Consider the following 26,488-nt stretch of genomic DNA (forward strand, 5'->3'; position numbering starts at 1 on the left):
GAAATAAGGACACGGGCTTGGTGACCCCCAGAAGATCTGAGGCCAAGTGTGTGCCCTCCTTGAGGAGGACCTGTACCTGTACTTGCGTGAGCCCTCACCATCGGATCCCACCAGCTCAGCTCTCAGCTGTCCTCTGACTGTTCAATGAAGCAGAATTACCTTCCCACCTCAGCTGAGTCCTCCCTGGTGTGTGACCAGATCTCCCCAAACTCCGTGTTCCTGCTCGTCCCTGTCCCCAGCCAGGGTTGGGCCACATGCCCAGCACGGGAAGCCGCATAATCTAGTACAGTGGTTCCCAACTGGGGGTGGCTTAGCCCCCAGGCAATATTTAGTAATTCCTGAAGTCAGCTTTGGTTAGTTACAGCCCCAAGTGGTGTTGGGGTTGCTATGGTGAGTAGAGACCAGGGATGCTCCTGCCTACCTATGACGCACTCGCAGCAAAGAAGTACCCAGCCCAGATGGTCAGTAGGCTGAGTAACCCCAGGCCAGGGATTAGACCGTGATCTCTGGTGCTAGACATTCGAGTTCCACTTCTAGCTCCAAAGCCTCCAGCTGTGTGACCTTGGGAAAGTTCCTCTCTCTCACCTAGCTTAAGGGTCCTCAGGTGCAAATAGTTCTGAGACTATTCTGCAGTTCTGAAAATAGTTGTGAGAACTAGCATTTTGAATCTTTAGTAGGGTGCTTGGCAGCCAATAAGGACTGCATACATATTAGTTCTTCACATTCATTAATTCAGCCATAAAGTACTTCCAGGGAGGCAGGGGTCCTCAGATCTCACAGTCAAGCTGGACCTACAGATGAGTCTGTGAGGAAGGATCTGATAGAGGCCAAGACAACCTATTTTGAGGGCCCACAGGAGGGGGTGGCCTGTTGAGGGGGTGGGTGGGTACATGGCAGAGTTAGGGAAGGATTTTAAGAAAACCTTCCTTGACTTCTTGGTTGGTTAGTCACTAAGTCGTGCCTGACTCTCGTGACCTGTTAGACTATCGCCCATCAGGCTCCTCTGCCCATGGGATTTCCCAGGCAAGAATACTGGAGTGGGTTGCCAGTTCCTTCTCCAGGGGAGCTTCTGGACCCAGGGATCGAACCTAAGTCTCCTTCTTTGGCAGGCGAATTCTTTACCACTGAGCCACCTGAGAAGCCCTCTGACTTATTAGGAAGTCTCAAAATGCACACTTCAAGTTCCAAGCCTCAAGATTCAATTCCTCACATGTTTTTCAGACATCTGCTCAAAGGTTGAAGTTCAGAAAGGCAAAACGATTTGTCTGAGGCCACAGCCAGACAGAGCTCTCCTCTGGCCTGGTAGCAATGGAAAGAGGACACCAGATGATACCAGTTCTTGATGCAGGAGAGGCAGGGCTGCGGGGGCCGATGGAGGTGGCCCACGGCGGTTCTGTTCACAGGGAGACCACCTAGAGGGCATGGGGTGCTGGTCTCCTCCCTCAGGCTCCCCTATGACTTCCTCGCCCACGTGTCCATTACCAGAGTGGCCGCAGGGAGGTCAGGACTCTGTCCCCAAGAGCACCTTCTAAGGCAAATACACAGTTAAGAGGGCGGATGATGCTTTAACTAGTTGCTCAGATTCTCTCGGTAGAAGATGTTTTCAACAAGCCTAGCAGAGCCTGAGGAAGGGATCAGTGCCTGGATGTTGAGATGGGGTTAGGCAGGAAAGACCCAGAAATGGGCCTGCAGTCTTTCTGTGGAGAGGGGCCCTGCATCATTCGTGGGGCTGAAAGCTGTAGGCTGGGGCAGTGAGGAGGGGGCGGGGGATCAAAGGGCATGCTCTTACTTGACTATTCATTCCAGATCAGAGAGATGGTTATTTCTACTCAGAGGTCCTGGAACAATGGCCAGGAGTTGGGCATTAGGCACCAGGGTACAACCTTAGGACTTGGGGCTGGGCTTCTGAGGACCTCAAAGAACCAGAAATGTTTCCTGCCACCAGGGGTCAACTTGCAAAGAATGCAGAACAGCATGGCAGCAGGCCTTGGCCTCACGGGGGCAGCCCTGGCTGCCTGCCCCAGAGCTGGCGGGGGAAGAATCCACTGTCTAGAGCTAAGGGGGCTCAAAAGGAGTTTACAGCCTTTAGCTGTCAACCCCTCATTTCATCATTATGGATGAGTTTCTTCTACTTTTGATTAAATAAGACATGCAAAATGAGTTCAAATGCAAAATCCTTAGGAAAGATGACAACTTTAAGGCTTCAGCAGCTGAGAACCTTACATAATCACCCCTAACTTTAGCTATCCGGTCCATGAGCCCAGGAGGGCTGGTGAAAAGGGCACAGACTGAAAAGGCAGGGGGTGGCTGGGGCTGTTGGTCTGGGGGGTAACCCCCCACCCCCCACCCCACCCCACACCACCTTAGCCTGTTTCAAATGTAACTAAGGTTCGTCCTCCTAGACCATCATGTATAATTTAAAGAAAAAACACTCTGTTCTCATCTTGAGTGAGTGGCCAAGTCTTTTGTGTAGATAAGGTCCACCCTAATAAAACTGCTTCCTTCTGTAAACTTTCGATGTTGGGGAAATTTACGGAGTGCAATGCAGGAGAGCCATCACCACGGGCATCAATTATTTATGGTCCTCTCCCTTCTACCACACCTTCCCCTTGTGGCCCATGGGGATTATAGGCTGAGAGCTGTGGATCTCTTCTGCAAGCTTTCTGGCAGATTCATGCAGCTTTTTCTTGGTTACCCAGCTTGACAGGGAGTTCATCACCTCAGCAAGCAGCCAGCACTAATAGAAGCCACTCCAGCTCTCAGCGACCTTCACATTCATTTCCAAATGCTAATGGAACCATTGGCTTACAAATCCATTCTAAAATTTGGCCAGGCATCCATAGCTCATTTTGCTGATGGTAATTTCCAGAATATTCTTTTTCCTTTTGGCTTATCAGGACTAGAGTTCCCTGGGGCTCTGGGTCCCTGGTTTTCCCAGCAGCTCTGACTTCTGGCCATCATGCTGGAATGTAATAATGCCTGTGGCCTGGAGCTTTGGTTCATCCAGGGGCTCGGGGATATATGGGGGTCTCCTAATCTGGACTCTGGTCCTTTCTATCTCTTGTTGCTTTTGCCCCCCTAACTTGAAGCCTGCTTTCCTTGCTAGGTAAGATGGCAGCAGACCAGGTGATCAGACCTGACCCTTCCTCTGTCATTTGTGAACATTCTATGGGTCCTTCCCTTGGGACTAGGGATCCTTCCTTCTGACAGAGCTCAACAGGCCCAGGACAACTGAAGACTCAGCACATTTGCAGGCAGCAGCTGCCTGAGGCTGTCTAGGGAGTGTTTCCAGAGGAGATGGAGCCCCAAGGTTCACCCAAGAGATGTACTCACTTGGGCTCAGGACCTGTTCTGGGCAAAGTTGAGAGGCTGGACCTTCTTGTCCCTAATCCCCAGAGAGGTCTGACTGATCCGGAGAGCTGTGGGGTTGGACTCCCAAGGACAGGGCGGCTGTGGCCGATTATGATGGCATGACCAGCCTAGCACTGGAAAACCTCTGTGCCCTAAAACAGCAACCCAATGGCCAGTCACAGTGCCAGACAGGCCACCATCACTCTCACCGATCCTTTGGATTTGGAAGGATTTTATTTATGTAAACAATTATTTAAAATGTCTTAAAGAGTCTCAAATTCAAATGTAATCATTGTCTTTTTCCAAGTCTTATCAGATGAAAGCTTCCAGATGACTGTCATTTGAAAATAAGACACAGGGTGACAGAACTGGGTTTCTATCTACAGAGTGGGGAAGTGCCTCCTGGGTTTCTCCAGTTAGGGGAAGAGAACAAGATGTGAGCATGTGGAGGAAGCTACAGGAGGCAGCTGATGACCTTGACCTCAATAACAAGTTGAGGTCCTGAGCTGCTGGTCTCCCCTTTGCAGCAGGGGAACTCTATTGATCCTGCAAGAACTCATTTTGTTTGACATACTCTGCTGCTTGGGGCATTGTCAAGGTGCAGCTAAACTTCCCCAAATCCCTGAAGCTTGTCTTAACCTTCCTTCTCTCTAGATTCCCTGATTCCTGGGCACACATAGATCACAGTATTAGAAGCAGGAGACTGAACTTATCATTTAGGAGTCTTTCTCCCCAACTAGTGGGGAAGGAAATGGCAATGCACTCCAGTATTCTTGCCTAGAGAATCCCATGGACAGGGGAGCCTGGTGGGCTGCTGTCCATGGGGTCGCACAGAGTCAGACCCGACTGAAGCGACTTAGCATGCATGGATGCATTGGAGAAGGAAATGGCAACCCACTCCAGTGTTCTTGCCTGGAGAATCCCAGGGACAGAGGAGCCTGGTGGGCTGCCATCTATGGGGTCGCACAGAGTCAGACACGACTAAAGCGACTTAGCAGCAGCTCCCCAACTAGACTGTGAATTGCTGTCAGTTGAAATGTTAGCTTCATCTCTGTATACCCCAGTGCCTCACACACAGCCAGGCCCTAGGGGAGATGCTCAAAAACTGACCTTGGAATGGAAGATGGAGACATGGGACATTCTCTCTCTCTTGCTGTCCCCACCATCAAGGCTGGGACCCCGTGTGTGCTCAGCCTTCCCCCAGTCCTATGAGTATAACTTCCTCTCTTTTCTTGCCTGCTGCCACCCATGGCTGCTGAAATCCTTGTCCTCAGGGGCCTGTCCAAGCCTGAGACTCCCCTGATGCTCCCCTGCATCTCCTTTCCCTTAGCCTGGGCCTTTCCTTCTGTAAAACCCTGATCATACACAGCCTTGGCAAGGGCTGTTTTTGTTTTTGCTAAACCATGCATGCAGATCTTAATTCCCTGATCAGGGATCAAACTAGTGCCCCCTGTAGTGGAAATGTAGAGTCTTAACCACTAGGCCACCAGGAAAATGCCTCAAGCGGCCTTGATGAGTGTTAGATGGGTCCACGTGGTTCCCCATTGAGCAGAGAGTCTCTACAGGGGCTCCATGGATGGGCGGGCCTCTGGAAGTTATACACCTGTGCCCAGGGAAGTCTGTAGTTTCTGTCATCTTATTCTCTAAGTTCAGGACTGCTGTTCTGCGTTGTTTTCAGGCTGACTCCTATGTGGCAAGAATAAATTCCACCTCCTTTTGATATCTTAGTCACATTTGACAAATGCTTGTTGGATTTAATGAAATTGATTTTCTTTGTTGCGTTTTCTAACTAGCCCTGACCCCAGAGTCAGGAGTCCAGGGCTAGTCCAGCTGGAACACAGAACTTGATGCCTGACCTGTGTGAATGAATGATGCCCTTGCCCCTCCTGGTATGCAGCCCCTTACCCTCAGACTGGGAGCTCCCTGAGGGCAGGGCTCTTGCCTCTGTACCTCCTGGGGTAGAGCACAGGGCCCAGCACAGAAAAGGCACTGAAAAGATTTGCCAATGTGACCACCTACAATGGGACAACTATTACCATCTGCCGACTCTGCAGGGCTGTTTTTGAGCATGAATGAGGCACAGAAATTTTCTGGAAAAAAACTAAAGTGCTCGGCACATTTTGCATGACCACTGTCAATACAGAGCAGTAATGTTTATATCTTGCTGTATTCAGTGGGCATGATAGTCCAGATGCAGCTCAGGAAACGCTGAGCGGGAGCCGCATTTCCATCCATCTGCCCGCTGTGTGCTGGGCATCCATCCCTCTCCCCTCCGATCTGGGATCTCTGACTCAGCACCCCCTCAGATTCCACCCACTCTCATGGAACAGCTGCTCAGTGTGGGGGGAAAGCATGAGGCTAATATTTCTCTCACTTGTGTCACTTCAGCAGGTCATTCGGCATTCCCGGGACGTGGCTTCTTTACCTGGAAACTGGGAATAAGGAACCCTGCCACGTTCACCTCACAGAGGAGTGGGGAGAATTCAGGGGGTTAGTGAAAGTGATGTAGAAGTGGGATGGACCGATAGGCCTTTTCTGGCAGATTGGGAGGCATGACCCCTTCCCATGGGGCCAGCTGGGCAGAGCACATGCACAAACCCAGGGCACCTGTCAGCCCGGAGTGTGCTCACAGGGGCGTGTGCTGATACCAGCAACACAGGCTTTCCCCACAGGTACTCTCAGGCAGGGCTCTACCTCCAAACGGCTTTAGAAGTAAAGTGTGCTCACAGCTATGGACTCCTCTGCCCCTCCGGCAGGCTTCCCAGGTGGCTGAATGGCAAAGAATTCGCCTGCCAATGCAGGAGACTCAGGAGACGCGGGTTCAGTCCCCAGGTTGGGAAGATCCACTAGCACAGGACATTGCAACCCACTCCAGTATCCTTGCCTGGAAAATTCCACGGACAGAGGAGCCTGGCAGGACACGACTGGGTGACTGGGCACGCATGCGTATGCCCCTCTGGCAATCCTGTGAGGTTTCAGCCCCATCCTGAGAATCGGATCCAGGTGAGGCACGTGCCCCAGACGAAGCCCGATGCTGGTGACACCACGGGTCTGCTTGGGACCCCTGCAACATGACACCGAGCTCGCACTCTGAGAGGACCCTGTGGGCCGCCTGCTGGAGCACATCTGGGACTTCTGTCCACATGGACACAGGGCTGGGCCCTCACACACAGGCCACCTCGGGCATGCAGGGCACTGTTAGAGCCCAGGCAACGGGTTTTGCCACTCTGACCTGGTTTTTGCACAAGGCTTTTTTGGACCAAACAGGACCCTTAGTCCTGAGGGACATGTCCCCATCAACACCCTGGACAGAGAGGGCTTGAGACAGCTAATTATAAATTGATCTGTATGTCCCTCTTCTAGCCACAGAGACGAGAGGCAGAGAGACCCCAAGGAAGAGAGCAAGGGGGATGAGAGACAGCCCAGGGATGGCAGGATAATGACCTAGGTAGCTAAGGAGAGTGAGAGGGTGGGAGGGCAGTTTTAAACCCATCCTTACCTCCACCACATGAGAGGAAAAGCCCGTCTGAGACATCTCCAGCCCGAAGGAGGTTTCGTTCTTGTTCGTGCCTAAAACAGGGACGGAAAGATGTCAGCTGCGTGCATGACTTCTTAGCGCCAGACATGTCTGCAGCTCAGTCCCCAGCATCTGTGACCTGGAGGCACTTTCAGTGAGGTGAGACGGGGCCCCAGGTCTGAGTCCAGCTCATCCACCCCAACAGCAGGCCCCTTCCAGGTGGCCATGTGGGTTTAGTATTAGCAACCTTGCTGAAAAGGGATTGGAATACCTCATATTACAGGGCACGCATACTATGAGAGTGTCAACATAGGGGAAAGATTCAGAAAAGTGCATGGAAAGAAATCACCTACATTGTTGGCAAGAAATGAATTTCCCACTTCGTCCATTCCTACTATTCACCAGATTCGGTTCCAGATGCCTCTGGATGGTTCCCAAATTGTAAATCGACCCTTAGGAGGAAGAGTGGTCACCACCACAGATTTGCGCAAGGAATCCCATGTGTGTCAAAAGCTCCTCCCCACAGAGGGGCTCTGACGTGTCGATGTACACAATGTTCTTATCACACAAGACAACGATTTTGAAAATAAATTCACTGATCTGGATGTTTAATTCTAGGGTAAGGGTCAAACTCACGTCCCTACTCTCTGTTTCTTTATCATAGTTTTTGAGGGCAAGTTTTTCTCTTTTCCTGTGTCTGTAGCTCATCATTTCCAATGCAGAGCAGGCTGCTGGGGTTCTGGGATGCTACGCTGCCTTCTCTTTCTTTTGACGCTCCTCCCATATGGTAGAAGAGAATCCAGTATGGCAAGGTCCCCCCTACAGCAATATATGGTGCAAAGGAGCCCTGCGCAAATCAAAACTGGAGTTTGAATCAGAAGGAGCGAGACAGTCTGAGGAAACCTTGCAAACGGTGGGGTGGGAGGTGGCAAGACTCGGGGAGTAAGTGTTTCAGGCTGTGGAGTCGGGCTCAGCTGGGCTCAACGGAGACTGCCAGATAAAATATGGGATGCTCAGTTAAGTTTGAATTTCAGACAAACAGTGAATGGTTTTTTAGTATGTCTGCCCCAAATGTTATATTTTATATTTGTTATATCTGGCAACCCTCATTCAAACCCCAGTTCCTTCCCAAGTGGCGGGAGCTCTGGCAAGTCATTTAGTCCCTCCGAACTGCAGTTACCTCCATTGTAAAAGGAGGAGCTTATCAGCAAAACCAGACTTCAAGGCTGTTTGGAAAGTGTGGAGCCTCACGTCCAGCATGGGAGCACTGGGGTTTATCAGGGAGGGAGGACTTCTAAACCCTCTCATCCTGTGGGGCTGGATTTTTTTTTTTTAATGCGGACCATTTTTTAAAGTCTTTATTGAATTTGTTACAATATTGCTTCTTTTGTTTATATTCTGGTTTTTTGGCCAGGACTTAGCTCCCGGATCAGGGATGGGACCCTGCATTGGAAGGTGAAGTCTTAACAACTGGACGATCAGGGAAGTCCCTGCGGGGCTGGATTTCCCTCACGTGGGCTTCGCCTGCCAGGAGCCCAGGACCACGAGCACCTCTCAGGAAGCGGTGCTCACCTTCCAAGCTGAAGATCCTGTCCCCCAGGGCGTCAACAATGTCCTTCAGGGCCGCCTCGTCTGTGACGTTGAAGAAGTGTTTGTCATCGGGGTCACTGGCGATGTATTTGATTTCGTTCAGAAAAGCTTCTGGGTTGATCCCCCTGCGGTTGTAGTAGCCCAGGACCTGCCAGGGAATGGGGGGCAGGGGCGACAGACAGGACATGGCACAGACTTCCCCCACACACCCAGGGCAGGCTGGAGCAACTGCTCTAAGCTAGGATTCTGGAGGTGGGAGGCTTGGAGGTGTTTTCCAGTTTCTGAGGTTTCAGAGCCTGCCTGGCAATGAGGGGAAGAAAAAACCCACAGCTGTTGTGAAGACGTAAGAAGGACAGGCCCATCTGAGGGCCCGGATGTGTAGTTCACTGGCCAGAAAACACTCCCCCATGCAGAGTCCCCAGGGGGTTGATGGCAAAGCCTCTAGAAGGTAGGGATGGGGGGCGGTGTGTGGGACAGGACTCACGGCCACGGCGTATCTGGTCACGTTGTCCCTCTCGCTTTGCTGGATCACCTTCTCTAGGTCCGGGCTGTCGTGGGACTCCCCATCTGTGATGACAATCATCACCTTCTTGGCCCCTTTCCTTCCGCCCTTCTGGAAAGCCTCTGAGCTGGAACCCGAGCACAGGGGAGGGTCACAGACGGAAGTGGAGATGGGGCAACCCCCCAAACTCCTGCAGAGGCGTGGCCACGGGAGCCAGGGCTAAGCTCTCAGGACAACTCAACAGCTGCTGGAACCTCAAACCAAAGAAGAAGCTGGATTGAGACACCCAGACTACTTGTCCACTGGCTGCTCAGATGGGTCTTAAATCTGCTTGTCTTTATATTTATTTATTAACAATTAAAAAAATTTATTGAAGTATAATTTCTTTACAATGTTGTGTTAGTTGCTATACAGCAAATTGAATCAGCTATATATATACATTCTGTGGGCTTCCCTTGTGGCTCAGCTGGCAAAAAAAATCTGCCTGCAATGTGAGAGATCAGGGTTTGGTCCCTGGGTTTACACATATATACACACATACATGTATGTACACATATACATATACATACATATATGTATACACATAGTCCCTCCTTTTGGGGTTTCCTTCCCATTTAGGTCACCAGAGAGCATCCCTTGTGCTATACAGTAGGTTCTCATGAGTTATCTATTTTAGACATAGTATCAATAGTGTAAATATATTAATCCTAATCTCCTAATCCATCCCACCCCCTCTTCCCATTATCCATACATTTGTTCTCTACGTCTGTGTGTCTTTCTGCTTTGCAAATAAGTTAATCTATATCATTTTTTCCTAGATTCCACATACATATATGCATTAATATGTATTTGTTTTTCTCTTTCTGACTTACTTCACTCTGTATGACAGACTCTAGGTCTGTCCACGTCTCTGCAAATGGCACAATTTCATTTCTTTTTATGAAACTGAGCAACATTCAAATCTGCTTGTCTTTAAAAAGTGACTTTAAAAAAACCCTCTCAAGTCCTGATCATGCTGCTTTGGGCAAGCAGAGGGAGGGGGTGGTTCTGGGAGGGGAGTTCAGGGTCAGGTGAAGATCTTTAGAGGCCCTAATTTCACGGTTCAAAAACCCTAGCACACATTAGAATCACCTGGGGAATTAAAATAAAAATGATGCCAGGCCCTACCTGGACTCATGGAATCAGAATCTCCGGAGTGTAATCTGGGCACCAGAATTTTCCAACAGTTCTAATGAACATGGGGGTTTGAGAACCACTCCCCTAAGATCTGAAAAGGTGATGAGTCAGAGCAATTCAACACCCAAGCAAATGTGTGTGATGAAGCGTGACAAAGATTTTTCCCAGGAGAACCACTTTGATTCTATTTTAGGGACTATTAAATATCAAATTCTATGACAAATATTCTTCTTTCTTACTTTTTATTTTGTTTTCAGTGGCCAGAGCAGGTGCTTGGCCTGCCTGTCGGGCCGTCCAGCCAGAGGCCTGGGGGCTGGCATGCTGTAGACAGACTCCTCGCAGCTGGCGACCCGTCTATGAAGCAGAAAAAATTGGCTCCTGAACCATCACTAGCTTTTGGTGCCTGTGTGGCCAACTCTCCTTCAGACTGTAAGGTTCTGAATTTTCCAATGAGGAACTAAAAACCAATGTTATCCTTAGGCACTGCAGTAATTCCTCACGGCTCTGACCCACAGATTTAAGCACCATGATGCCAGGTTAAATTCCACCTCCAGGCTCCAAGGCGTTGGGTACGAGAGGTATCTTTTGTTACACGGCAAGCTGATGAGCTGACATGCATGATTTAGATGCTGAGGAAGTCAGAAAACTTAAAATAAATTAGTTCAGAGCATTTTCAAGCTACCAGTTAAGAGAAATGGACCATCTGCCACTCTCTGAGAAATTCTAGGATATTCTGGATATGCTGGCTTTAAAAAAAACCTCTAATTTTAGTATGAGGCGTGGACTGAGGCACACTTGACAGGACAAAATAAAGAGAATATTTTGGGCTTAAGCCCAACTCAGTGGAGGGAGTCTACGAGCCCCTCAGAGGAAACTCAATATGCTCCCAGACCTTCTTGGAGGGCCAGGTCCAGGAACAAAACTTCAGGAGAAAAAAATATGGCAAGGGAAACACAGGTTCTATTACATATAGAGCCAAGGACATTTCAGGATTATATTTCCATAGAGTGGAATGGTGTGAATATCTGTATGAATCTGTAATTGCGTAAATACTGGCATGAGTCATCAGATTTAAACTTGTGAATTGGTACTGTGTAAAAGACTTGGGTTTGTTGCTTTGTAAATTAGACTAACTTTCTGGAGAGCAGTGAGAGCTTTATGCTCATGATAGGTTCCGGGAACCTGGAAGCCAGGGTGACCGGGTGGAGAAAGCAGGTCGTAGCATGTCTCCTTTCTGCTCAAATCCTGTCCTGGCTCCCATTACTCCCAGGTCCTGACAGTGGCTCGCCAGACCCTCAGTGACCCTTCTGACCCCTCTTCCTGCTGGAATCTTCCCTGACCCTGGGACCACCAGGCACATTCTTGTCTTAGGGCCTTTATCAGAGCTTCTCCCTCTTGGAACTTCCTCCACTCGGCACCCTGCTGGCTAACTTGCTCACCTCCTTCAAGTCTCCACTCAAATGTTAGTTCTCAGTGAAGCCTTCCCTGACTTCCCCATTAATGCTGATTAAATATCTGCCTTCTCCAACCTGCTTGACTGCCTTTCAGTTCAGTTCAGTCGCTCAGTCGTGTACGACTCTTTGCGACCCCATGAATCGCAGCACGCCAGGCCTCCCTGTTCATCACCATCTCCCGGAGTTCACTCAGACTCACGTCCATCGAGTCTGTGATGCCATCTAGCCATCTCATCCTCAGTCGTCCCCTTCTCCTCCTGCCCCCAATCCCTCCCAGCATCAGAGTCTTTTCCAATGAGTCAACTCTTCGCATGAGGTGGCCAAAGTACTGGAGCTTTGCCTTTACCAGGCTGTATTTCCCACCACCCCCATCCCCACCCCAGGCTTGCCAGTGGCTCAGTGATAAAGAATTCGCATGCCAATGCAGGAGACACAGGTTCGATCCCTGGGTTGGGAAGATACCCTGGAGAAGAAAATGGCAACCCATTCCAGTATTCTTTCTGGGATAATCCCATGGACAGAGGAGCCTGATGGTCCACAGTTGATGGGGCTGCAAAGGGTTGAACATAACTTAGCGACTAAACAAGAAGAACATTTCCCCACCATATCCTGCATCTTCTAGCATACTATTTTATTATTATTATTTTTTTGCTTATTGTCCGCCTCACCCTCAGCTTCATGAAGGCAGGACATTTATCTATTTTGTTCACTGATTCACCCTGAGTACCTAAAACTGGGTGAGGCATACAGTAGATGCTCAATAAAAGGTGTTGCATGAACAGAGGTGGCATCACAATGCCGTCCTGCCCCCTCCCCTAAAGCCACACGTGGCCAGAGTCACCTTCATGTGCATGCCTGATGATGACATTCTTGTCCTTAAGAACCTTCACTGGCCACTCACGCTTGCTTTGGCTACAACAGTACCTCTCTCATAATCTAGTTCCAAACCTTCTTTGCAGCTTCAGGGCTTACTATCCCCCCAACACAAACTGCTCAGAGCAAAGCTCTGAACATAAATGTTCCTTGACTTTCCCTCTCCTCTGTTCTTACTGGGGCAGAATGTCTTTTCTACCTCTCCCTGCTGGAATCCTGACATCTTCCTAGGACAGGTCAGATGTCCCCCAATCCTGGCAGTCCTCCCAAGATCCTCCCTTGGAGCCTTTCCTCTCTCATCCTCATTGAGTTAGGCTGACACTTATCAGAGCTTCCCTATTAAGCCTGGGATCATGAGTTACCATTTTTATAAACCCTCAAGTCCATGGCCTGGATCTTCTATTTTAGTAGGTGCACAGAAAAAAATGCTCTATGAATAGCTGAGTGAGGAAAGAAAACCTTTGACCTTAAAAGGAGCCAGCTGTAATTTGGACCACAGACTTGGCCAGGCAGAGCAGATTTGAAAGTTCACTTGAGGTGCAGGTTGCACACCCCAGCGGTGCTTGTGAGTCACGATGGTTCAAGTCACTAGGTGAGTTGCACACTTCCACTTAGCCTGGGGGAGATAGGCTGCAAAGTGAGATGGAAACAGTGGGCTCCACCCCACTGGGAGTCAGTCAGCTTCTCACAGATAGCTCAGTGAGTGTGGGCTTCCTCAGTTCTGCACTGGCCACTTCACAAGGGCCTACGCGGGGGTCTCAGGGGCTCACCCCCATGAAGACAAAATTGCAACAAGGGCCCATTTCTCAGGAGGGTGAGTAAGAGCCATCTTTACAAACAGAGATGCTCATTTAGGGAAAAAGCTTGAGAAAGTTTTATCAGCAAACAGAAATACGCTGGTAGAGCGTATAATCATAAAGAATCGTGAGGTTGGAAAAAACTTACTCTTTGACCACACAAAATCATGTCACTACAAAATAGCTCCCACACTGTGGAATTCTGCTAAACACATTGACTAAACCTACTTGAGGGGGGATTATAACGTAATGGGACTGTGGTCTCAATGAACACAGCAGAGCTCATATTTGTAGGTGTAAAATTTCTACATTTAAATCTCAATGCCTTGGACACAGTCATCCTGGCAGTTTTGGCTACAGCTGGAAAGACCTGGGGAAACTGACTTTAAAATCATTCACTGGTTCCAGTGCGGGTGGATACAGTGTTCTGAGCAATGGCAGGGTCACTGGAATAAGCACGTAGCTCTCTGGATGGCTATAAATAACCTTCATTATCACTGTGAGTACTTGTGTCACCTTTAAAGAACCAGCCTCATGGCTCTGTAATCTCAGATGTTAGATTTGACTCTGTTACTCACATTCCACTCATGAAAAATACCCCACAAGAAGATTCTGTTCTCATGCGACCCACACACTTTTGATAGGGGCTCAGTGGTAGAAGATATTTCCCGAAGTTGGCTGCAAAAATATCCCCTGTCCCCCAAAGGCTCTTCTGTGACGTGACCTTGCCTTTCCTCCATCAAGGAGGGAAATTAAATTCTCTTCTCCTTGAACCTGAGCTGGCCTTAAGAGACTTGCTCAGTTGTAGACTATGGCAGGGAATTCTCTGGCAGTCCAGGGGTTAAGACTCCATGCTTCCACTGCAGGAGCCAGGGGTTCAATCCCCAGGCAAGGAACTAAGATCTCACATTCTGTGTGGTGTAGCCAGAAGAAAACTATGGCAGAAGTTTTATTCTGGGGCTTCTGCAGCTAGGTCACAGGCAGTCTTGGAGTTCCTGCCTGGGTCCCTTGGAAAACTTCCTCTCAAAGACTGACTGCCATAAAGTAAGAGTGTCAAGCTGCATGCCCACGCACAGGGGCTCAGATTGCAAGCCTCAGCTGAACTCCCAGCCCATGGCCAGCCTCCACTGCCAACCCACGTGAGTGTGCCATTCTGGATGACCAGTCCAGTTGAGCCTTCAGATGACCACAGCCCCAGCTAACACCAGACTTCAACCACATGAGAGAATCCAAGGGGAAGTGATGGCTGAGCCCAGCCGATGCCCAGTACTTTGAGGGATTAATTATTGTCTCTTCAGATACTAAATTTTGTGGGGCAGCAATAGATAACTAGAACAGTATCTAAGATCTGGAAAAATTATTATTATTATTATTTTTTACCGAGCAAATTCAATTCCGAATGCTGTCCGGGTTTCCGTTCCTCCCCTCTGCTCAATGTGGCTGGCAGCTTCCACCACGTCCTTTACAGACCTGTAGTCATTGAGGTGAAATTCGTGTACCACGTCTTCTCCGTACTGCACAACTCCAACCTGCGAGGAAAAGGAGGGGCAACCGAATGTCTTGACCCCTGAAGGCTGGCCCTTCGGTGATGGGGCCTCCTGGAGTCATCTCTCTGGGACTGTTCAGGTGTGAGGAGGCCTGGGGACCTTCCGAAGGGCGAGGGACTAAGCCAAAGGGAAGCAGGAAATGCAAACTCCTGGGAATGAACGGCTGGCTTGGTGAGACAAGGGGGAGGCGCCTATCGAAAGAGGAGACAGACCTAAAAGACCCAGCAGATTAAGTTTCTTACTTAAAAAGACAAAAGTTGAGCATAGAAGTGAAATCTAAGTCTTAGGAACAGTGTGGGAGGATGGGCTACGGTATTGTTCACCAAAATCTGGAGCTAAGATTCGTTATATTTTGGAAGAGAAGTCTGAAATATTAATTAGCCTCAAATATTAATATCCTTAAAAGAAACAAAATCTTAAAAGAATAAACAAACTCTACCTGTAGTAGGACTAGAATGAACAAATACTATCTTTGGATGAGCCCACAGAGTTTATTTGGTAAAAGTGCATTTCTGAATGCTGAATTTTCACCTGGCATACCCTAAAAGATGGTCTACCAGAGGTAGGGAACTCATCACTTCATGAGAAAGCCCACCCCCTTTTTAACAGCTTTGATTGTTACAAAGCAATTTCCTAGGGCTTCCCTAATGGCTCGGTTGTAGAGAGTCTGCCTGTCAATGCAGAAGACATGGGTTTGATCCCTGCTCTGGGAAGATCCTCACACCACGGAGCAACCATGACTACTAAGCGTGCTACAACTAGAGAAAAGCCTGCAGGCAACGAAGACCCAGCACAGCCAAAGGGAAATAAATAAAGTTATTAAATAAATAATTTCTCAGACGACTTGAAATCTATCACCTTGTCATTTCTATTCACTGGTCCTCATTTGGCCTGCCAAAACAATGCTGAATAAACCTCCCCCCTCACTGGCTAGGCAGCATTTCAAATATGTCCTGGCAGCTATGACTACTTCCCCAGTCTCTTCTCTAAGATCAAAGTGTCTAATTCTCCGCCTGCCTTACCCAGCAGGATTCTGCTGCCTTCCCACTCTCTGGCTGATCAAAGTTTTTGTTAATAGATGGTGTCCATTCCAGAGGACAGTGGTTGACCCACCCAATGATGTCCCAAACTGTCCCTTGATGTGCCCAGTGGAGATGGGTGTCTTGGGCTGCAGGACCCTCTTGCTGGCCCTTTCACCTACATCTTTCTAGTGCATGCAAAGACACTCCCCCACACAGGGCAGCATCTGCCATGGGTTGGGGGGGGCCCTGTTTGGAGGAGGAAAGAGTCCCAGCCCTGCTCACCTGGATCTGCCCGGGGCCAATGTAAAACTTCTTCAGGATGTTGATGAGGAAGTGCTGAACCTCCACCCAGGGGTAGATGCTGTTGGAGCCGTCCAGGACAATGACGATGTCCATGTAGGTCTGGCACCCTGCGAAGTGAGGACATGGTCACAGCTGCCCCGGGAGCCAGGGTCTGCAAATCTCCGGTTCCTTGAATGATTGTCCAAGGAAGCCTGGTCTGGGAGCCGTCTTCAGGCTGAACATTTATCTGGGCCATGTGAGAGAGGAGCCCAGGAATTCCTGACCCTGCTCCACGGCTCTGAGCTGGCAGTCTAAACACAGCATCAATTAAGCCAGAATGCCTCTGCTCCTCATCAGGAACTGACCACCATCGGCTGGTCCTAGTTTGGAAGGCAGCCAACACTGCCCAAATCATTGGTTCATTATTGTGTATTTTACAGTAATGGGCAGGCTGGCATGTACCACTTTCAGCTCAAATGAATGGGCTTCACTTCTTAGGAAGGAGGCATGGTGTAAGGGCTAGAAATGTGGAATCTGGCATCAGACTGTTTGACCTCTGGCTTTGACCTTGGGCAAGTTACTTAACAACTTGGCATCGGTTTTTGCTTCTGTAAAAGAGATATAATGATAGCAGAGGATTGCTACGAAGAATTAACAAGGTGATGCTTCCCGGGCTGAACTCAAGAATCTTAGCTGATCCTCATGTTATTTTTTTAACCAAATCAGTTTGTTAACATAGTAATGACATCATCAGGTCAAGCTCTTGTGCCTTGATCTCTGCTTTGAGTCTGAAAGTTTCTCTATATTCTTGTAATATGAATACCAAATTAAAATGAATAATAGCAACAGAATGAATAATGAAACCTTGGTACCATAACAAATGGAAAAAGCATCTTTTAACATCTAAGGAATTGATTTCTGTTTGTGAAACAGCTGGGGTTACTCTGAAATAAGATATCATGAATCTGATATGATATATACTAAACTATACCACATTGAAATACTGGGCACCCGCATATTTTCACTGGAGGATTTTCACACTATTTTCAAATAAATCTACTTTATAGCAGTACGGGGCGGGGGTGGGGGGGCGGGGGGTGTGCTTTGTGAGTCAGCACTCCAGTAACTCCAGCATCGTGGAGGTGCAGCACGTTGACAGCAGTGCTCCAGGAGGGCAAGGCGGTGGGTTTGAGCCCAGGAGCCTGTCTCAGGCTCTGTGAGGACTTCAGAGGCTCTGGGTGGCTCGGATGCTCAGGGTTGCCTCTGCTTTAGGAGAAGCTGTGTGGGTGGCTCTCGTCTGGCCTGCATGCTACACGTAGCACGTGATGTGATGGCCCTACGCCTCCAGGCTGATGGTGCCGATAACTTTGTCTTCTCCACTGCTCCGTGGCCCTACACCTGTGGATCTGCACGTGCTGGGGGGCTGCGTGCTGCCGGCAGCCGCGAGGACACGAGACAGAGACGCCTTGATTGGGGGGGGCTGGGCGGTTCTAATCTACTGGTAGGGACCAGGTTTCTTTTAAAGCCAGTTTTATTATTAGAATGCATTTATTAGTACTGATCTCTTTCTTAAGATTTCAAAATTTTTTTCAAGACGCCTCGGGAAGAGCCTTGCTTTAGGTCTGTGATTTTTAAACATGGCTGAACATGCTTCTGAACACGAGTGCACGCACATGCGCACACGTACCTGGGGCCTCATCCTAGACCTGAGGAGTTAGATCCTCCGTGGTGTCGGCAGAGGTGGCGGGGGCAAGGGGTAGTGTCCTGGGATCTGATCTGCTGGTCAGCGGGGTGAGGAGGAGGAGGTTCTGGGACGCTGAACCCAGAGGGAATGCAGCCCCCCTCCCAGCCCAGCCGCTGCCTCTGCTCTCCCGCTGATGTTGTGTGAGAACAGAATCGAAGCCCCCTCATCACCCCCAAGAGGACCATTTCGCAGCCCCCGCGGGACTGACCCTTCCTCCCTCCTCCTCCACGCACCACCTTCTGTCTCTGGGCGCTGTTGTTCAGAGGGAGGCTGCCTTCAGCCAGAGGAGCTGATCCCCTCGCCCTCAATAAAGCAGGCCGCAGCTGCTTGGGCAATGGTATTTGGCCCACAGGAAATAGTGAGGCTCAGAGCCAAGCCAGAGGCAAGGTCTGCACTTGACGTCCCAGACTTTCCTGGCAGGTGTGGAGAGAGTGGGAGGTTTGTGTTCCATGAGGCCCCGGGAAAGCTGGGCAGCGCTTCCTCACCTCCAGGAACACAGATTAGATGGGACTGTTACCAGGAATACTTCTGTTCTCCTTGGCCCTGCACCTACAGGGCAGCTGCCCTGTGTAACATCAGAGGGCACCATTCACACTGTAGTTAGTACACGTCCCCAGCAGTGAACCGCGTCCCCAGATTTGTGCAGTGCACAGCCTGCCTGCTGTACATGGCAGCCTGGCCATCTCTTCTTCACTCAGGTTTGCAAAGAGCCTCTCTGGCTGTCAGGATGGTCTTCATAACCTTAACTCCCCCACCATCACTCTGTAGAGGAGGGTGGGCCAGGATTGTGACCCCAGGGGTTACCCAGAGAGCCGGAGCTGGGCGGGGCTAGAGTCCAAGTTCTGCTCTGTAGCCACGGGATGGGGAGGTCAGAGCCTGGGGCCTCGCAGGGACTGCCGGTTGCTCAGCCTGAGTCTACAGATTGGAAGCCACTTACTTTGGAGAGCTGGGGCCACGGTCTTGGAGAACCTGAAGTTGGAGTTGACCCGTGAACACATCCCTGTGGTGTAGTAGGAGCTCCCACATTCGTGCGACCAGAGGGGGCTGCAGGCCTGTGGAGCACAGTACGGACCCCCAGTCAGTGGGGGCCACAGGGAGGGCCTGGGCCCAACAGCCTTTGGCCTAGCCCCACCCTCCAAGACACAAGACAGAATCCTCCATCTGAGTGCTGGTATCCTTAGGGTTTAGAGGGTCTTCTCCAAGTCTAACTGAAATCGCTCTTGCGGTAACATGTACCAGTTCCCTTGGTTTCAGGTGGAAGGGAGACTAACTACCGCCGTTGTATTTTCAAGGGTCCCCTTCTCTACCCCATCATCTGGGGTGTGATTCTCTTTCCCCTGCTTGTCTACCCCTCCCATCACACAGGAGGCAGGAAAATCTTGTCATCCATGGGAGGGAACCCTTCAAAGGTCTTCCTGAAGAGGTCACCTGAAGGTCATTACTGGGCAAACTTCCATTACAGGGTTCCAACAACATGCCCATGGCTCTTACTAGGGAAAGGAAAAAGTGTGTTTCTGCTCTTCCTCTGAAATTTGTTACCAAAACATCGATGTCAGCCTCTCATTTAAAGACTGAATGATGAGTCCCTCTCAGAGTCGTCAAAAACGAAAGCCCAGCTCCTGACTTCATTTTTGTCCTGCTGCTGGGGAACTCAAGACTAAATTTTATGCTGTTATTTCTTTTGGTGTGGAAGAATAATTGTTCCCCTTCCAATCCCTGTATTTAATTAGCTCTCATTTTTAACTCAGATTTTAAAGGTTTTGTTTTATCTGTGTCTTTTGTTGAAGCTTCTGCAAGTTATTTCTGGAAGTGGGGGAGAATGAATAATGGGAGAGTAGGTAATGGATAATGGCTGGAGGGATAGAAGAATGATGGATGGATAGATGATGGATAAATGAATGGAGGATGGATGGATGGTGGATGGATGTGGGAAGGGATGGATGGTTAGATGGGAGGATGAGGGGGTAGACTGAGGGGGTGGGTGAATGAATGGACGGATGGATAGATAGATGAATAGGGGGAAGGGCATTTGGTTGGGGGATGGGCTGATGAGTAAATGGATGGACAGAGGAGTGAATGAGTTAACAAAGGTTGGTATTTACAAACCTGGGTCTTAACCTCCCCACAGAGGCCCCAGGGGTTGTGTCACAACCCCTCTCAGACCTTCATTCCATCTTGTGAAATCAGTGAAGTCAACTTGATAGGGTATTAAAAGGAGTCTCAGACGGAGAAGGGTGTCAGACCAAAGCCCCTGACAAGTATGTGTGGACAGGACCAGGGGTCCTGTTGCCCTTGGTCAGCGATGATGAGGGCTGTGGGCCGACCATATGCTGAGGCACCTCGGGACTTTCCCTGCTGGAGCCACTGTGCTCCTGTCAAATCTCTGAGCATCCCAGCCATCTCACTGCCCTGGTGTCTCATTTGTCAACAGAAATGGACTGATGGGTGAGAGCAGAGAGCGATACTAGCTTTCCTATCTTAAAATGAATGGTGCATTTTATTGGGCTTTTCAGGGTAATTTTTCTCTGAAATCTTCTCTTGCAGCTGTTTCTAGGAACCATCAGTCCCAGCATCACCCACATTCATGGTGGCAAGGGGAGGGCAGTGTCAATCAGGCCACCTGCACCCGCCCCCTGTGTGCAAAGCTTGCATATGCGTGCCTGAGTGGGTGCAGAGAACTCCCAGCACCGCTGACTTTCTGTCCCAACAGCATGTTCATATTACTCATTTGTTATCATCATACCCCCAAACAGAATGGAAGCTTCAGGAGGGCAGGGAGTTCTGCCGACTGCTGAATCCCCAGTGCCCAGCATCAGGCTCAGTTCATTGTAAGAACTCAAAAAATAGTTTAAATGAATGAATATATCTACCACCTCAGCCCAAGTACTCCTTTTTCTTCCTTGCTAAGACTAGTTTCTTCTTTAAAAACAAAACAGAAACATTCTCCAGGAAACCTTCCTGTCTGATCCCCCGTGCAGTTCAGGTGGCCTGCCCCTCTTTATCCTTCCCTCTGTTGTAGAAACTCTGCAGTCACTCATTTATGACTTCCGCTCCAAGTCTTCTCAGGGTGCGTGATGTGTCCTAACTCTTTCATCAATTCTAGAGCGGAGATTCGGCCTCTGCCTTGGACATTGGGCTCCCCAAAGAACAGGATAGCCCCCCACACCCTATTGGACTGTTAATAATCTTTATCCCTGTTCTTTTTTAGGCTCTCTGCTCCATGCTCCCCCCACCTCCAAAGGGAATGTACACAAAAGGGCTCAGTCCTTTTTCTTGTCTGAATTGTCCCGCGAAAAAGTTTAGGTTGCAGTAGGCAGAATGGTACAGGCTGGAGGAGGGGCTGCTCCTGGTGTGCGCAGGGACAGGTAGTCTGGTGGGCAGGCATGTTCAGCCACCCCATGTCCCTTGCAGTCCAGAGCAGAGGCCTGTGTGGGCTGGAAGGGCTAGGGATTAGAAAGAGGGCCGGTGGGTGGCTCTTACCAGGAAGCTGTTGTCCTTGGGGTTGGTGGCCAGGCTCAGGCCGAGACGCATGTTGTCTTTCCTCTCGGACACGTTGGACAGGGTGACCCTTCCTGGGGTGGAATGGAGAGGCTCAGCCTGCAGTCCCTCCCGCCCGCCGTCCGCCCAGTGTCTGCTGCTGCCACTGGCTGCCAGAGGGGCCCAAGGCAGAGGCAAGCAGGGTCCTCTCCCATCTGCCTGCCCCTCTGGACCCTCACTCGTCTGCAGATCAGTGAGCCCTTCATGGTTTACTAAGGCCTTGCCCTAAGGTTGTCTGATTACTTCCTCTCAACTCGGTGTGAAATGAGGAATATGAAGCTCAGAGAGGCCGAGTAAGCTGCCCAGAGTCGCACAGGGAGCACATGACAGGGCTTTCCATCTCCTAATCCAGAGCTTAGAGTTTAGGGGAAAGTGAGTTGGGCATTTTGCTAAGCCCCAGCAAGCAGTCCTCATGTGCTGTGAACAGAGCCTAGATGTTTTCTGTGCTTGAGGGGAGGGGTGTGATCTCTAAGGACATTTAGCTCTGCTGGCGACTGGAAGTGTGAAGAGTCGGCCAGCCCTCTGGGGCCCAGGCCAGCAGGACCTGGGCCCAGAATCGGGCAGAGGCCAGAACTTCAGACGGCCGGCAGCTCTGTGGGTTGGGGACAGGCCACTGTGTTTGCTGTTTTTCCCCTTGGTTTCCTGTAGTTTGTAGTAAGTTTCCTTTTGAAATCCAGCCCCTCTTGGCTGTGCTACCAGTGCCTGGGATTGTTTTCTTTTTCTGTCCAAACAAACTAGAGAGAAAATCATACTAATAACCCTGGTGCTTCTATGATGCTTTATCACTTACAAAGTGCCGCCCGCCCCCACCCTCCCAGGACCCCCTCTTGATCCTGGGCATTCCAGGGGCCACCATTTCCATTTTATAGAGGGAAAAGTCAAGGTGTGCAGAGGGGTTTTGTTGTTGTTTATTCGCTAAGTTGCGTCTGACTCTTCATGACCCCTTGAACTGTAGCCCACCAGGCCCCACTGTCCATGGAATTTTTCAGGCAAGAATACTGGAGTGGGTAGCTATTCCCTTCTCCAGGGGATCTTCCTGACTCAGGAATCGAAACTTGAGTGTATCCTGGATTGGCAGGTGGATTCTTTACCACTGAGCCACCTGAGAGGCCCACGCAAGGGGTGATGACTTCCATTAATATAATGTCAATCACCGGTAAACGATAACGCAGGGACTTGAATCCAGGATAGCCAATGCTACGCATTCTGAGTTTCCCCATCTGCCTGCAGGGCCTGGTGGCAGAGGTAGGGAGTGAGAAGTCTGGAGAGGAAGCTCCAAACCCCAACTGGGCCACTTTCTCCCCTCAGGGGCTTAGAGAATTCTGCTCTTCATTTATTTAAGCGGTGCCCCATCCTGACCCCGCTGCCTCTCTCCCTTCCTTGCCTCAATGACTAAAGTCCTTCCTGAAACTGTGGGCCCAGATGCAGGTGCCATGGTGGTGAAGACCCTTGTGTTGGAGTAAGAGCCTCGGACTGGGGTCCAGCTTCTGCTAATCATGGACTTGACGCAGTCACTAACTCCCTCTCTCTGACCAAGGGAGACTAACCTCCTTCTCAGCGGGTCTGTGTGAGGGGCTGGGGCACAAGTTCCTCCTCACACAGGGCCTGCCTTCCAGAATCACATTCCCTCCCTGAGCACCCGCCCCTCATGAAAACCCTGACTTCATCCAGGCTTTGGGAAGAAAGTGCAGGAGGTAAGTAGACTCTGCAACACTGAGGTGTGAGTGACTGACATTCACTTCCCTGGAGAAAAAGGAAAGAACATTCCTGGCTCAGTGGGGATTGCAGCTTGGAGCTGCCAAAGGAAAACCCAGAACTCAGGTTTCCTGCTTTGCATTTTCCACTGTGTGGATAAGGACAAACTGGCAGATGGTCCTCCTACCTCCTCATTGGGAGGAAAAAAAAACTCCTCAAGTGAGGTGCTCCCGGACTAGTATTTTTCCTTGGCCTCCATGCTGTTCACTGCCCACTGCCTCACACGTTGAGCCCCAGTTCCAGAGTCTGATGGCTTCATGTCTGCCATTGCCAGTTTAGGCTCCTCCTTCTTTGGAGGGAAATCAGGTCCACCTTGGAAACCACGGCAGTAGAGGAAACTATTAAATGATGGATTCATGTGTCTGGTTCCCAACTGGACCAGGGGGTTTTTCTTGGTGGCCCAGACCCCAGGCTTGTGTGCATGCCTCCCAACACCTGCCTGCTCCTTCTGCCTCAGCCACACGGTACTTCTTTCCATCCTCCAACAGAGCAAGTTCATTTGTTCCACAGGACCTTTGCACTCGCTTCTCCTCTGCCTGGAATGCTCTGGTCCTGCTGGACTGATTCATCATCGGACGTCTGCTCAAAAGTTACCTTCTCAGGGAAGGCTTCTTCGACTACCCCACTCCAGAGCTCTTGCCAAGGAGAACCCACTTCCTACCTCCTCCCCACCCAGCCTCTCTTATCACAACCCCTGGTTCATCACATAATATCTCTCCTCACCTGGGATGGCCGTGCTTTCTAGTTTGTCTCCTCACTTACCATACCTTCCCAGCAGAGCCCTTGGCCCCTTGTTCCTGCTGTATCCCCATTAACTAGCATCATGGTTGGTATGCACTAGGTGCTCATGAGAGGCTGGGGACATATGAGACCAGAAGTGGATCCTAGGGTCACACATGAGTGAACGTTGGCTCAGAAAGAGCATGTGGGCTCCCCATGCACAGTGAGGAAACTATACAGCTAGAAGGAGACCCCAGCATGGCCTCTTAGGGAGCCTGGGCTCTCAGGGAGGTGATGACCGGGATCCATGAGCTGCCAGCCTAACTCCTGCCCGCCCTGGACCGTTTCCTCATGAAGCCTGGGCCACGGCTCTGCTGGGGTCTGAACTTCCCACCTACTGCGCTGTCATAGATGAGGCCAGCATGACATTGAGCGCTGTGTGCTGGGACAGCTGGCTGCCCGAGGGATCTGGGTTCTGGGGCTTTCTCTTTGATGTAGCCTTTCCATCCATCTGCTTCTCTCTTGAAGCTCTGCCATCTCTTCCGCCAGGCCCGGCTCCCCCCACAGCCTCCCCAGAGGGCCCCAGCCCAGTCCTCTAGGATGGAGGCTCCCCTCCTGGAAGAGCGGGAGGCCGAGAGCCCTACCCCGGGGAAGGTCAGTCCTGGAATCATGGCTTATCCCACGTGGGACCTCAGCCCAAGGCCTGGCCACTGTCAGATCTTTAGGACAAAGCAGAAATGCTTTAGAGAAGTGGTGTGTGTGCCTGCAGTGGACTGCATGCACACAGAGGGGTGTGGACGCAGAGACTGGGAGCCCTTGAGGCTGTGCACAGCCTCTGCCTTGGGCCCAGAGCTCTGCTGGGAGGAAGAGAGTCATCATTTCAGAAAAGCAGTGCTGCGCAGTTAAAGGTTACAGGGTGGCTGCAGACTGCCTGGGTCATAGTCCTGGACTTGCAGCTAATTAGCTGACCCCAGGCAGGTCTCCTCACTTCCACTGGCTGTTGTTGATGATTACGTCGCATATCGTTGTTGTTGGGATTTAATGAGTCAAAAATACCCAAAAGTGCTTAAACCAGTGTCTAGCATTAGGTGAACGCATATTGAGTTGGCCAAAAAACTTTGCTTGGGTTTTTCCGTAAGATGTTACAGGAAAATTCAAAACAAACTTTTTGGAAGACATACGAATGTTGGCCATTATTGTTATTTCAAAGTCAGGAAAGAAAAAAAAAGATAGGAGGTGTTCCTGCTCCCGTGTTGAGGGGCCGTGGATGAGGCAGAAAGAGCCACGGCCTGGGACACTGAAGACCTGGGTGTGAATCCTGGTCAGCTCCTGACAAGCTGTGTGACTGTGAGAAAGTTGCTTTCTCTCTCTGGCCTCAGCTTCCTCATCTGTAAAATGGGGGCAGCAATACCAGCTGGGTCAGCTCCTAGAAACCAGCTGCGAGAAACCAGTGTTTCTGGGGGCGGGGACGTGCTTCAGTGCCTGCCTCGATCTGGACAATGGTTGGCCTCCTTGTGGACAGCCCACATTACCCAGGTTAAGCTTGGTGCAGTTCCCTTGAGTCACTGGACACTTGTACACGTCTCCCGTCTTCTGATGGCCGTTAGTTTCCAGTGGGGCGCCAACGACCAACCTGGGAAGGAAAAGAAGACAAGTGAAGATGCTAGGAGAGGTTCTCCTTCCTGGCAAAGGATGGAATCTGCAGGGCTGTGTTGAGGGGAGGTTGGGGTAGGGAGGGTGGAGGGAATCCTGGAGGGGTAGCCCCTGCAGAACTTCCTCAGACCCAGACCTTCGTACTCCTGGGAGAGGGACGCTGTGGCCTGGCCAGGCCTGGCTGGGAGACACAGGGATGAAGACCACATGGGTCCAGCAGCAAATGGGATGGAAGCTGTCCCTGCAAGGAGAGAGCAGGGCAGACATCCTGGAGGAGGTGTGCTTCTGCTGGATCTTAATGGATGAATATGAGCTTGCCAGATGGTTGGAGGGTGGTAAGAAGGATCATTTGGGCAGAGGAAGGATGATTTGGGGTCTTGGCCATCTGCCATTACCTCTGGGGGACCTCGTTCTTCACCTCATGTGACAGTCTTTCAGCTGGGGACCCAGGGGCTGTGGCACATTGTACAGTGTTCACGGCTGTCCCCTGAGGTACCAAGTCTTTGCTTGGGGCTTGTGGGGGAGAGGCAGCCAGACGGGCTAAAGAGTGGCCAGGGGTGGCCACTGAACTGGCCCTTGAGCCTCTGTCTTTGTGACCTTATTTGGGAAAAGTGTTTTTGCAATTGTAGTTAAAGATCTCAAGAGGTCATCTTGAATTACCCAGGTGGGCCCCCAATTCAGTGATGTGTTCTCATAGGAGACACACAGAGGAGAGACCCTGGGACAAGAAGAAGCCATGTGAAATGGAGACAGTGCTAGGAGTGAAGCTGCCACCAGCCAAGAATGCTTGGGGCCGCCAGAAGCTGGAGTAAGTAAGGACGATTTCTCCTAGATCCTTCAGATGGTGGGGCAGAGCCTGCCGACACCCTGATTCTGGAGGTCTGGCCTCCAGAACTGTGAGAGAGGAAACTTCTGTTTTGGGAAGCCATCTACTTTGTGCTGACTTGTGATGCACACACTGGAAATCA

At 50.4% G+C, this 26,488-nt stretch overlaps 1 protein-coding gene across 1 annotated transcript in view; it reads right to left on the reverse strand.

Moving 5' to 3' along the window:
- Positions 1 to 26,488, reverse strand: part of ITGA11 (integrin subunit alpha 11) — a 135,674-nt gene that overhangs the window by 42,470 nt on the left and 66,716 nt on the right. The window contains exons 3-10 of the mRNA XM_027971524.3: positions 25,400 to 25,500; positions 21,336 to 21,427; positions 18,793 to 18,907; positions 16,112 to 16,239; positions 14,641 to 14,789; positions 8,943 to 9,087; positions 8,441 to 8,606; positions 6,851 to 6,921 (exon numbers count right to left, since the gene is read on the reverse strand). Of these exons, the coding sequence (XP_027827325.1) occupies positions 6,851 to 6,921; positions 8,441 to 8,606; positions 8,943 to 9,087; positions 14,641 to 14,789; positions 16,112 to 16,239; positions 18,793 to 18,907; positions 21,336 to 21,427; positions 25,400 to 25,500 (967 nt within the window). The remainder of the gene's footprint in view (positions 1 to 6,850; positions 6,922 to 8,440; positions 8,607 to 8,942; positions 9,088 to 14,640; positions 14,790 to 16,111; positions 16,240 to 18,792; positions 18,908 to 21,335; positions 21,428 to 25,399; positions 25,501 to 26,488) is intronic.

This window comes from Ovis aries, chromosome 7 (assembly GCF_016772045.2).
Source record: "Ovis aries strain OAR_USU_Benz2616 breed Rambouillet chromosome 7, ARS-UI_Ramb_v3.0, whole genome shotgun sequence".
In the NCBI taxonomy this organism is placed as follows: Eukaryota; Metazoa; Chordata; class Mammalia; order Artiodactyla; family Bovidae; genus Ovis; species Ovis aries.